General features: G+C 33.3%; 1 protein-coding gene across 1 annotated transcript; it reads right to left on the reverse strand.

Moving 5' to 3' along the window:
• Positions 1-1107: 1107 nt before the first annotated feature.
• On the reverse strand, positions 1108-12880 carry LOC126724878 (exportin-T). Its single transcript, XM_050429308.1, has 15 exons — positions 10771-12880; positions 10489-10578; positions 10275-10364; positions 10018-10122; positions 9464-9523; positions 8868-8930; positions 8287-8382; positions 5672-5836; positions 4674-4847; positions 4485-4550; positions 4297-4395; positions 2953-3099; positions 1750-1929; positions 1612-1659; positions 1108-1506 (listed from the first exon to the last, which is right to left on the reverse strand). Exons 1-13 carry the CDS (start codon positions 12496-12498, stop codon positions 1840-1842), a joined length of 2973 nt encoding a protein of 990 aa, XP_050285265.1. The 5' UTR covers positions 12499-12880; the 3' UTR covers positions 1108-1506; positions 1612-1659; positions 1750-1839.
• Between the last annotated feature and the right edge of the window lie 891 nt (positions 12881-13771).

Consider the following 13771-nt stretch of genomic DNA (forward strand, 5'->3'; position numbering starts at 1 on the left):
GAATAAATTAAAAGACAGATTACCTAAAAAGAAAAATTTATGCTAGGCAGAGATTGAAGAGGTAATATCTGATATGGTTGGTCTTTCCAATTTGATTCGGTAATGACGTACCCTTTTTCATTATTGCGCACACAAAAATTCTACACATGAGTAGAATTTTATTAGCACGTTGCAGAGAATGACCCTTAATAAATGCAATATGAAAATCATGCCCCCTATCTTTCGTAATATTTAATCAGGATTAAATAATTATATAGTTTTGACATTCAAGACATTGCAACAAAATCAATGATAATCATGCTCTATCTAATTTTCATAAGATTTAATAATGAGGGATTAAATATAATTTTGAAAGTTAAGGTGTACTTGTTGGCGTACTTGGACCGGAGTTACTCGGAGGAAGGTAGGAAATTATTAAGATGTGATCTTATTCATATGTCATACTTTTGTAGAGTTGCCTAATTATCGGATATTATTCCCTTTGTGTTTAGACACCAATAAATTCATCTTTTCTTCGTTTGTACTTGATATATGATAGTTCAATACATACTATTGGTCCTTAAATTTTGGGTTAGGTTCTATTTCAATCCTTAATTTTTGAAAATTTATTTTTTACTTGTAGGTAAAAATTATATCCATAAAGCAATGGAATAACTAACTTTGTATATTTACATTTTTTTAGGAACTAAAAAGGAATACCTTAGATTATAATTTCTAATAATAGAACTAGACCTAAATTTTAGGAATCAAATATATATAAACACACACATATGGAGTTTTTCTTTGTTAGCCTATTTGTAATATTATATTGCTTATTAGCTTATTTGTTTAAGTACAACTTTTCAATACTTCGCTACTTTTTTGCTGTCTTTTTTCACCCTTGGTACAATTGTACTTTTGCGAACTTTCAGCAAACAAACTTTTCAAGAATAAGCTAATCCAAATGCACAAAAAGTCTACCATTATACATATTCATAGAACTAACTCATTTGCATTCCCTACCACAGGTATGGTATACGGCTCATACCTTATTTGGCATGTATAAATCTTGAGAAATAACAATGACATGCTAGTAGTGAGAGAGAGAGAAAGAGAATGTACAGCATCTTTCTTCAGAGGTATCAATACTGTATAGCTAAAATTTTATATGATGATGGCAAGAGAAAACTAAGTACCAAAACTTAATAATTCATAGTTACAACAATTGGGGAAGGGAAGAGAAGGGGGTGAGGGGTTGGTTTGTTGAAACAGCAAGAGGAGCCACTTGAGCTACAAGTGCTCTTGGCAAAAACTAAGTAACAAATTTTATGAATTGAGACTAAAATATAAGAATATTTATAAACAAAAAGAAAATGCAATCACTAATATAAATAAATAAATAAACCAAAACAACAAAATTGGTTATGAACAGAACATAGAATAGCTTGATCTCAGGCTAAGCAGCTCCAGACGGATGTAGCCGTACTTATCATAAATTATGAAATTTTTTCTTCCAGAAATTTACAACTGTGGAACAAAGAGTAAAAGACAGATTGAGCCACCTTAGAAGATTAGCTATTAAAGCTTGTAGAAAATTTATTAGATTTGGCTTAACAGAGAGTATATCCGTACCTTGATGACAAAAATAGCGCGCACAAAAAGTTATATACAGAAAGAACCCTGCAACATCACCAATGTAAGTACAACAATAACTCATTCTACGTATACACCAAGAATGTGACATGAAAATCACAGAACAGCTGCAGTTACCTTAGAGAACAAAACTGCATTGCCACAATTCAGGAGCATAAAAAAAATATGAAGCGTGGGAATACAACATTCATCTTATCAATGACAATGCTATCTGAAAACAAGGCTTCCATTCTGCTGCATCCTTAAATTTTCAATATGTGACTGGTAGAATGATTTCAATGCCTTGATATCATTACCCTGAAAATTTGAAGGCATAACAAAAAAATTAGAGCAGTAATGCCAAATATTCATTGGATAAATAAGAACAAGAATAAAAAACCCATAGACCAGTTGTACAACTTTAATAATATGGAGTATTCATTCCTGGGTTATTCCTATTTCTGCAAAGGGAGGTTCAGTGCATATCCTCTAGGAAGTTATAGTCTGACAAGCCATGCTGAACCCATCAACCCAAAAACCAACAGAATAGATATACCTGTACCTAATTTGGAATAGGCCCAACTCTGGCTCAAATTTCAGGTTGAAATATTGAGTTTAAGCAGGCTCTATCTTCCACCCATGACTGGACATATGCTAAGTCTCCCAATGGCTATTATACTTTCAATTCATTATTGTACCATATCGTGCAACCGTATGTGTATGAAGTATGAACACATGGGTATAAAATTGTATTATATATTACAGGATTATTCCAATATAAAGACAAATATCCTCAACCATTTAAACCAAAACTTTTTAACTTGTTACAATAACATAATAGTGGGTGCCAGCTGCCACAGTGAACAACATCCACAGTAGTTATTACCCTAAGCAGGTTCAAACTCAGTCCAACCTCCAATAAACTTTAAGCTCAGGCTGTTCACAGTTCATATGGGAAACAAACATCACAAATCAAGCCCCAGGAGCAAAGACATTCCTAGATAAAATTCTGCATATTTATATGGTGGCCTCTCGTACAATCCAGATCAAACATGGTGCCACAAATTGCACATAGCCATCAGAAAATACATTTGATAATATATAGCAAAATGTCCAAGAGTTAACTGTGGTTCAGTTACTAGATAAATTAGGTATTTATCAATTTACAGCTAAATTTATTCTAAATTAAAATAAATAAAGAATGGTTTTAATACTACCAAAAGAAAGAATGAAAAAATTGCACGCAGTTTTATTTGATGATTATAATGTAAATATATTAAAAGAATTGGCAGGATAAAACATATCCTGGACCGCTAAATTCTTGTTACATATAAGTAATACCTGCAACCTCTGACAGTATTGCTCTGCCAAATCTTGAGAGCAATGTGCAGCTGGAAAACCTTTCGAAAGAAAATATCTGAGAAATGCATCACCAAACTTTTCATACATGACCTTCTGAGCCAGCACAATTTCTCCAAACAAAACATACTGCCAAGTAAATTCAATACAACAATTTTTATCAGTACAAAGCACTAACAAATTATACTTAACTCCTTAAATATTACCAATAGATTTTTCTCCTCTTTTCCTCTTTCTTTAAGTAACAATCATCAATAAAATATTCAGCCCATATTGTTTACTCAAACAATGGACATCAACCCCTGCCCTGATAAATTCTTTATGCCCCCAATGTTTTATCATTAGCTTTTGAACCTTAGAACCCAAAAGAATTAAGTAACACAGTTGGTTAGCTATTAACAACGATAAACTAGCAGAACTCAAAAAGTAAATGACATTATGTTGTTTCACCACATTGATTTAAGGTAATACTTCCTATAAATCACAATTATCATAATGAATTTAAAAACTTAACCCACAGAAAATTTGTCCTTTCCCTCTACATTGATGGTTCACAAGTAGTACAATGCCTCCTTGCTAGGTATTCCTGTCTCTTTTTTTCTTTTTGAAGTGTTAGTGCCACCCTCAGGGTTGTAGCAGATCAATAAAAATTTGTTTGTACACAGTGCTTAGACAATAGTATGCTCATTTTCTATGTATACCAGAGGATTGGAAATTTTGTAGTTGGACCACCATTTCTCTAAAGTCACTTGTTTAAACTGCCAGGTAAGTGTCACTCTAGAACTCTCAAAAATCACCTCTCCACATTACCAATTACACAGGTCTTCCAGCAACATTTAGGGATAGGTCTACAAAATAACTATGGGTTCCCAAGTAAATTGACTGTGTCATTATGAGTTCTTTTCTTCAAAACAACTGTACTCAAACCCAGACAAAGAAGATGAATAAGCTATAGAAGCCAACCCTAATATCTCCTCACCTAGCCCCTTTGCTAGATTATTCACTGCAAAATTACAAATTCTACGAATCTTAACCGATTATAAGGCCAATTTCTCATTTAGGTCCCCCACAACTGTTCCAACATGAGTCCCACCTCATGAACAAATCAACCTTTGAAAATGAATATGGTTTCACTTAGTACCTCCTGTAATGATTTATAATAATTTCCATATGCAATTTTTTTTTTTTAAGTACACATTGAATATGTAGCCCTGTACATCAGTTACATATTGACCCCTCAGCTTATATTTATTATCTCATGATAATATAACATGCACAAGCAGGAAATAATTCAATAAAAAACAAAAATATGAATAATAAACTTACAGTATTTGCGTCACGAAACTCAAAGGATCTGTCTAGCACACTATACAAACAACAATTTGTTGCAAAGTGCTCAATTATAAATCCTTGGAAGCCAGGCACCTGAAAACAATTCTGCATTTAGTGTGATGAAAGGTGAAAGAAAAAAAACCCTCAACATAACAAATTTAGTTGGGGAACTCAGAGATTACCTTTTCTTCGCTATAAGGACTGGCACACCAATCTTTAATTAATGTAATAAATATCTGAACGCACCCCTGATTAACAAAAAGAACAAAGCAGATTATAACTCTTCTTCTAAATTAGAAGTTCTAACTTGTTGATGATCAAAGCAAAGAAAACCCAAATGGTAAGAAGAGTAAAACTTGCAAGCCTCACACCTTTCTTACAAGAATATCCTTATGATTACAGGATGAGTACAATAGCAACTGCATAATTGGATCCAAGTAGGGCCTACTTTTGGGGGAAAGAAAAACAGAAGACAGTTTATGTGTTGTTATCACGTGAAGAAACGTATATAATGTTCGCTGAAGCTCCTGCAATTCGCGGATTTCCTAACAGAAAAAAGGAGTCAATACAAGAGTAAATAGTATAAGTACTGGTACAGAAGTTGAAACTTATTATGAAGAATGTATGAAGTAGATTTTCACTCTCACAGACATTGCAAACAATGTTCAAGGAGTAGATGTAGAGTAAATTTTTTAGCTAACAATAAAAATTAACCAAACAAACTACTCATTCCACTACCTAAATCTGTATAAGAACTCATCAAACTACCTGATACTGCTTATATACAGAAAGTTGAAACATAAAATCCATATCATAAAGCTTTTATAATTGAAAAGCCAAATGTCATAATTCCTATTTTTGTTTTCATCCTTCCTTTTTAAATCCTGAGCATAAAAATGAACCATGAGAATTTAAGCAAACAAAGGAAAAAACTCAGACCAAGGACAAATAACCTTTTCACTACAAGGTACATCCATGAAATTTTGATTTCCTGACTCTTTAATAACTAAAGAAATATGATCATTCATAATATTATTTATTGAAAAAAAAAATGGAGAAAAGTAATTTTAAAGAAAAATGTCTATAAAGTAAATGAATTTGATATTGAAAAATTGAGAACAAGTTATAAGGCCCCCATATTTTACTAAATTGAACGTGCACTTTTACTGTCTATACAATTTAATTCAAGTGGTAGCATAAAAATTCATTAAGCTACAAAATTTAGTTACAACTTTAAGCACTTAATCAATGACAATCATATCATAAGGTTTAATGTATAAGTCCTGAGCAGAGGTTGCAGAAGCATTCATTGCATAAAGAACAAGCACAAAAATAAATAAATAAAATCACTGTATTGGTCTTCCCATACCTCAGTATTGGTTCCAGGTCCTGAAGGAACTGCATCTCTTGGAATAACATTAAATATCCTACCAGCAATAGTAGGAAATACTTCTTCCAATATGTCATGAAACAACGTGTTGAACTTGCATATAATTTGATTAAGTAGTAAAAGAAAACCAACCATCTCCTTTGGCTGCAACAAAACATAATCTAGAATCAAAACTTCAATATCACCAAAGCAATTAGTAAAGTAATGCAGAACTTATGATCACCCTCAGTCTTAATTTTCAAGCTGTTACAGATGGATAAAACATCCCTTCACAGCTTAACTACTGCTAAGGAAGAAAAAAAAGCATTACAACAATAAAACCTTTAGTCAAACTATGGGTCAGCTATGGATCCTTAAAAAATAAAGTTCATTCACATGTATTCTTCTCTATTATTCTATCATTTTTCAAAATCATAACTACATCTTCTAATTAACATGTCACTTTTTATTACTTCTACTAGTGTTAATCTCGGTCTTCTCCTACCCTAATTTTGTTGTATCAACATGAATCAAATTACTCTTCCTCAATGGTGCATTAATTGCTCTCCTTTGACTCTTCCTCATCTTTTCATAGGTAGGAGCCACCCTATCTTTAATAAAATATCTTCATTTTGTATCATATCTTTCTATTTTTGATAATGGTTAAAAATACACTGCCCACAGCTTGAACCCCTGCCCCCCAAGCACTTAGTAGTTCCTCAAGAGGTAACAACTCACCAAAGAAGTGTGGTGCTATCATGTCTATTTTGTATCATATCTTCCTTGTATTTCCCCTGATCCATCTTAACAGTTTCATTTCAGCTACACTCTTTCCTTTTTCTTTTTTTATATGCATTTCAGCTATGCTCCTTTTGTGAATATGCTATTTCTTTTTTCTTTTTCCTTTTATAAGCATGTTATTTCATATAGCTCGGCATTTAGTAACATATAGAATGGCTAGTCTTATAACAATCTTGTAATATTTTCCCTTTAACTTAATAGGCATTCTATGATCACACGACACTCTTAATGCACTTCTCCACTTTATCCACACTACTCTCATTCTATGATTCACATCTTCAATCAATCTCACATTCTCACCATCCTTATGAATTATTAATCCAAGATATCGAAAGAACTCGCTGTTTGGTATTTTTTTAATCATCAAGTTTTACAACTTCATCTTTATTTTTCCTATTACTGAACTTACTCCCCATTTAGTCTGTTACAAACCTATCCTGTAGATTCTGAAGTATCCCTCCAGATCAAATTTGGTGTTGACTCCACATCTTGTTTGATCCACTAAAATTATATCTTTTGCCAAAAAAAAACATACACCATGGGGCTTCATCTTGTATCGGTCTAGCAAGTTCACCTATAACTAGTGCAAGAAGACATGAACTTAAAGTTGAACCTTGATGCAAACCTATTGTGAAAGAAAACTCACTTGTAATGCCTCCATTGGCTCTCACACTAATTACCGCTCCATAGCTATAATCAACATATATACTTTAGAGGAACTCCTTTCTTTTATGAAGACTAACCACATAACCTCTCTAGGTATTCTATCACACTTTCTCCATGCCAATAAAAAACTATATGTAAGATCTTTATGTTCTTCTCAATTTCTCTATTAGATGTCTAGAAAAAGGGGGATGGGAAGGGGATATCACAATTTTGTTCACATTTATCTTTCTCCCATATTCTAAACAAAAAGTGGAAACTATTTTATTAATGCATTTATGAGGTTCAAAATTAGAAATATAAATGAATACCACTAAGGAATACCCATACAAAAAGTTAATGCTTTGCTTGTATCTAAGTTAGATATAAAACAGAATAGGAGGTTTTATCCAATCACCCAAGGACAAATGGTAATTGAAGAACTAAAAATTTACTCAATGTCCCAAAGCAACAAAAAAATTGGGAGTAGTTTGCTCTAATTCTAACAATAAATTAACTAGCAGATGGATACCTATCCAAAAAATAAAAAGAAACTAGTATATGGATTGCCAACTCATGCTGTAGGACAGGAAGGAAAAGGTAAAAATCACATTGAACAAGCACCTTAGGATGGGAATGTCAATGTGTTACAAAAAAATCTGCCCCCTCAAACCTGTGACAGGATAGGGCAGCATGAAGCTCCTTTGGGCACTATAGACTATACTAATTAAATTACATTACATTACATGTCAAACCACAGCATACCAAGCTTTATACAGAAAGGAAACCTCTACTGAACCCATCACAAACCTGTGACAGGATGGGGCAGCATGAAGCAACCCTGTAGAGTGTAACTAATTTGGTCATGCAAAATCCATGTGGTGTCTGAAGATTCCAAACTTAAATAGTAATACGCCCAATGAACGTGTCTCAAATATTATTTCCAAACCCTACTCCAACAATAAAGCACCATGACTGCCAAACGGCTTAGCCGTTGGCCCCTTGTTACCATCTCATTGGCATCCCCTAGTACTGTAACCAATACTTAGGGAAAACAACCACTCTTTAATGTATTCCAAACCAATGAAGATACAAATCAGAATAATGATTGGTTCTATAATTTAGAAATAGGAAAGAGATTAAATAAACCAACCCAATCACAATTTTTTTACCTCACTTTCTGCAAGCAATTGCTCCAATGCCTTTGGGAGGTATGGGAATACAGATGCTCCTAGAGTGTCCACCATTCGGTGTATAAAGGATGTGACCTGAATGCCACACAAAACTAGCATCAGGTAACAGGTGTAGTTTATAATATGTCAAAACAATATGAGGCTGTTTGGTTAAGAAAAAAAAGCAAGGTATTTTGTCTTCATTTTCAGTTTTCAGTTGGACCTACCACTAAAAAACTGGTGTGGCTTTTTTATTTGTACTCAGTTTTCATTTTTAGTATCCAAAAAAGTGAGTTTGAATACAAAAATGAATACACCGTTTTGCCGTTATACAGTGGCATTTTTGTAAAAAAAAACACTCAAAAGTTTTTGTTGAATTTTTAATTGAAAAGTGAAAACCAAAAAAAAGAAAAAGTAGACAAGAAAATTTGTGCCAAACATAAAATGAGTTGGAAATAGAAAATAAGTACAAGATTTGAAAAAGAGAAAATGAGTACAAAAAAGGAAAAGTGAAAATGAATACACACCCAACATGAACCAAACAGCACCTATACTTCTCTGTACCCATATTTGACTCTTACCTTAATCCGCAAAGGCTCTATCTTCGGATATACAACAAGAACTTGGAGAAGAACATCCAGTGTCTGGATTACCCAGTGGGGGAAAAAAATGGAGGAAGAAGGAGTCAGCATGGAGACAACAAACAATGACAAGTTTCCCTCACAATCTTTTCTACAGAAAACTCTGCTCCCGTCCATTTACAAATTATACATAAAGAACAAGGTAGGCACCACATGAAAAGTTTCCAATTGGGCAACATCATACTTCAGTTTTTCATATCTCATCCAAAGAAGAAACTATTGAAAGGAATAAGATTAATGAATGCTACTTTCCACCCCTTTTTTTATTGGAAAGTTACACAACACCCAATGGGTCTTGAACCCAAAACCTCACGCGCCACCTAACACTTACAAGGGAATAATTTTTCCTTTGATACATTTAAAAAGATTAATTTGCACTTAACCTAAAAGAGGTGAAAGAAGGGTTTAAAAATGTAGCATTTAATGTCATACTCATATCCCCTCCCTGAAATTATTATAGAACCCGATGCTAAATGACTAAGGAATATGATTCACATAATCCTTGATAGAAAAATCAACATAAGAAAGATACCAACCTGCTTGAACATGAGACCAATTGCTGGGCGACTAGTAGTTACAAGGCGCTCACTGAAGCCCTGTATTACATACAAACATATTGAGAAAATTTTGCATTTATATTAAGCCAGAACTCCAAATACAAATCCAAACATGTGCAGAACTTAGAAAAAGAAATCTTAGTACTTCCAATTTCGCTACTGTAAAGAATTCAGATCAAAAGGAATGTGGCAAGAATTAATACAACATAAAACTTGACATACACAGTTTTTTTTTTTTTTGATAAGTACAAATACAGCTAAGTTGCATGAACATGTTCAAACAATTAGGTTGAGCAAATTTACAAAATCACAATTACATGATTCTAGTCACTTTTAGTAAAGATTTGTATTAGTAAATCATGAAGGGTTAACTCCAAAAAAAAAAAATTTCATGAACGGTTTTATAAATTGTACAAGGCAGAAACAGCAAAGGGATTATACAAAATTTTATAACAAGAAGAAGGTAAAACTCTACAAGGCAGAATGAAAAAGTACCCAGAAACATATTAGAAAGTCAAAATATGGAAATGTACCTTGCTGAGAGAATTAATTGCCACGATTATTTGCTGGATAATAGCAAATTTGGCAGGAGCCTCTTCTGGAGACAATAATTTTGCATTCATGAGCAATGCTTCAACCTACATTTAAGGATGACCGTGTCAAAAGCATCTATAAATTAAGTATTGATTGGTTCAATTTTTTTTTAATAAAGAGAGATATATGGTGGGCAGGGGAGATGAGGAAGCTCAGAAGAAATGAAGGGTTCTATAATTAGAAATGCAAACACAACCTGTTGACAAAGAGGAGTGAGCAATGCAGAGAGATACTCAGATTGCTTTTCCAGTGGCACATCTTCCATCCCAATCAATAAACCAATTGCCTGTTAAGGTCAGTGTACAATTAGTACAAAACAAAGCACCCAGAGTGTCTAGGCTAAATATTTACCTCAGACGCATGCATATACAAATAAAACCTAAAGAAGAACAATAAATATGCATGAATACCTCAAAAATGTGGCTACCATCTTCACATCCTGAATGATCTTTTAACGCATAATCCATACTTGTAAATTGAGCAACTGTATCTTGCAGACTCTGACATTTGTGAAGATAAAATCAGGAAAGATGGAAGGAGAGAGGGAGTGATGAATGGCAAAATCATCAAAAAAAATTTGAGAGAAAACAAATGGAGGGTAGAAACCATATGTGCCAATATTTGTCTACAATATACAATAAAATTTAATACAATATACATATAAAAGAGAAAAAAGATGAGCATTCTTATACCTGCAAAATTTTCTCTATAAAAGGCACAAGATTCACTTTTAGCAATTTTACAACCCTCATGAACAGATAACTTGCCCTTCGGCTAACATTGATGTTGGGATGGTGTATTCCCCTTTCATCAAGAAAGGCAGTCAGAACATTAGGAATATATTGGGTATTCTCTTGAACATGCTTCATATATCTTGTTACTGTCTCTAGATATGCTAGTGCTACTAGCCTATGAGAATGGCAAGGAAACCTTGTTGATAGAAGCATCACAACCAACTCACTCAAAAGTCCACTTCCAGATCGCATTGAATCCTCGCTTACTGACTCTCCTAGAGCATAAAAAAGAGCAAGTGCTGCTTCCACCTCTTCAACATTCCTGTCAGGTGAAGATGCAACAGAACTAACACACACATTTCTGATAAATACCTGAGTAACATCAGGTGCCACACGACCCACATTACGAAGCAGCACAAATAAATCCTTCCTAAACTCCACCATCCTATCTTGCTCCTCTCTCCCAATTTTATCCAATATATCAAGATTATTGCGGTATGTAGGATCATAGCAAATCTGTGCACGGATCACTTCTAAAATATGACCCACGTGAACCAGCTGCTTCTCCCTTAAAGGGGAAAGGCTTTTCATTGTGCCAACATAACTTGAAAGAAACTGCACTATACTAAATGATGCATCCACCTCACAGTTCTGCATTACATAGAAAACAGAGGGCAAGGCTTCATTCAGAAGCTCCATTGAAACACTCTTTGCTTCCTCAGAATTTAACCGTTTAAAGCATTCTAAAACTTCTTGTGCATACCCAGTAAGCAATGTAGCTATACTTGAAACCAACTCAGAATCACCATCCTCAGCTACCAACCCAAAAACCCGACTTATTTGAAGACTCTGCAACAAAGATAGTTTCGCTTGAGATTCCATCCTCTTAGACACCACTGCCAACAAACACCCAGCCGCAGCACCACGGAATTGTTCCAACAGCCCACCAGCCAAAACTATGTCAAACAATAGTGGGAGAAACGCATCATTAACAATCAAACCAATATCAATCCAAGATATATACCTCCTCATCGACTCTAATACACTAGTACAAAGTTCCTGATCTGAATTCCTATACAAGGACACAATATCATACCATGCTCTAACTATCTGAGATATACATTGGTGCCTCATCGCATCCTTAATCCGCCCTGCAGCCTCCAACTCTCCAGAAGTCCGGGGATAGTCCAAACTAATCACTTCCTCGTCCAAAGCATTCAAAACCCGACAAAACATATCAATCACCACAGCCCCTTTGCTCAGATGAGGCATAAAATCGACAAACACAGAGGACCAAATTAACGGGTACTCGAAATAAATCAAAGTAACCAAAACCTGAGCAAGCTTGTTCTTTATAAATGCAGGACCCTCTAACACCCTAGCAACATTCTTTTCATCAATAGCCTCCAAACACGCGAACGAAAACACGGATTTTCTAATGAAAAACTTCTCATCTAGACTCATAGACGTGTATCTAACCCGAATAACCTCATGAAGAGTCTGTAAACACCAAAATTGTACCTGGGCTGAGTTTGAAAAACACAGTTTCTCAATACAAACACTACAAATTAATGGCTTTTCCTTGTTTTCATCACAGTAATCCTTAGCCTGTTTCTTCAATCCTTCATCAATAGGACCACCCCATTCATCAAACAATATAAGTATAGCCTTCTCCAAATCATCCATTCTTTTCTATAACAATACACAAACAAAAAAAACCCCTAAAAACACAAACCCCAATTGATTTTCCTTCACTTTTTGCCCAAACAAAACAAACCCAGAAATCAAAATCACAACTTTTTTCTTTTTTTGCTTCTGGGTTTTTCACACAACGTTCCAAGGGTTTAAGATTTGGGATTTCAGACTCAAAGATTCAGGGGGGTTTGTGAAAGCTTACCTCAATTTTTTGATCAGATCAATGTGTGTTTTTGTGTATAAAAAAGCTAGGGTTTTTCTTTTCTTTGTTTGTCTGAGATTTTTTTTTTTTTTTTTTCTTTCTTTCTTTTTCTTTTTCGTCTCTCTCTGTGTGTGCTTGGTTTTCTGTGTTGGAGAGCAAGTCTTATTAGGGTTTGGTTGGGATTTTGGGTCTATATTTATAGTTTTAGTTTTTTCAATTTTGAGTGTTAATTGCTAAGGTGTTAAATTACTTAAATACCCTTGTTATTTTGATGAGAGAATTTTAAAAAAAAAATATGTACAATTTTGGAATTTAATATTTTTGTGTATGTGGTATAGGATGGGATTTTTTTTTTTTTTTTTCCTTTGGTGAAAGGAAAGGTAAATCTTGCTTCTCAAAAAAAAAAAAAAAAGGAAAGGTAAATCTTAGGCATGGCTGCGATTTATAATTATAATTTAATGTTTTGTTTTTTAACATGTGTTTAATATTTTATTTTTTGAAAATCAACTTATATATTAATATTATTTAAAAAAAATATTAAACCACTTTTAATTTGTATGCACGTAAAAGTAACAACCAATAAATAGTAGTATTTCCTAAAAATGGTAAGCTATAAGTTACAAATAAATTAGTTATGAATTGCACTTAAAAGAAATATTTTTTTCTTTTTTTAAATTTTTTATCTAAATATAAAATTTGAAAATTATGATAATTAATATAATATATATTATAATTTAATAATTATAGATATCTAATATTCCTGAACCTATATAAGTATTTTATTAGCAACATTCTTAAATAAGTAAATCTTATTGTTGTGAGTTGGATGTCAATAAATTCTGAAATTGATCATTTAATGATTTTTTTTTCTTTTTCTTTTTTTTTTTTTTTATGAAAGATCATTTAATGATAAAACTAAAGTAAGTATCAAATGTAGTTGTGATTTAGACAAGATTTTCTTTGTGAGTGTCTAACAGCTAGGTTTTTGTTTTTTTTAAGTGTCCTATTGCTAAGGTACAAATTAAGATAAATTTATTTTTTATTTTCCTAAAAATAAAGTTA

This window comes from Quercus robur, chromosome 5 (assembly GCF_932294415.1).
Source record: "Quercus robur chromosome 5, dhQueRobu3.1, whole genome shotgun sequence".
NCBI classification, from domain to species: Eukaryota; Viridiplantae; Streptophyta; class Magnoliopsida; order Fagales; family Fagaceae; genus Quercus; species Quercus robur.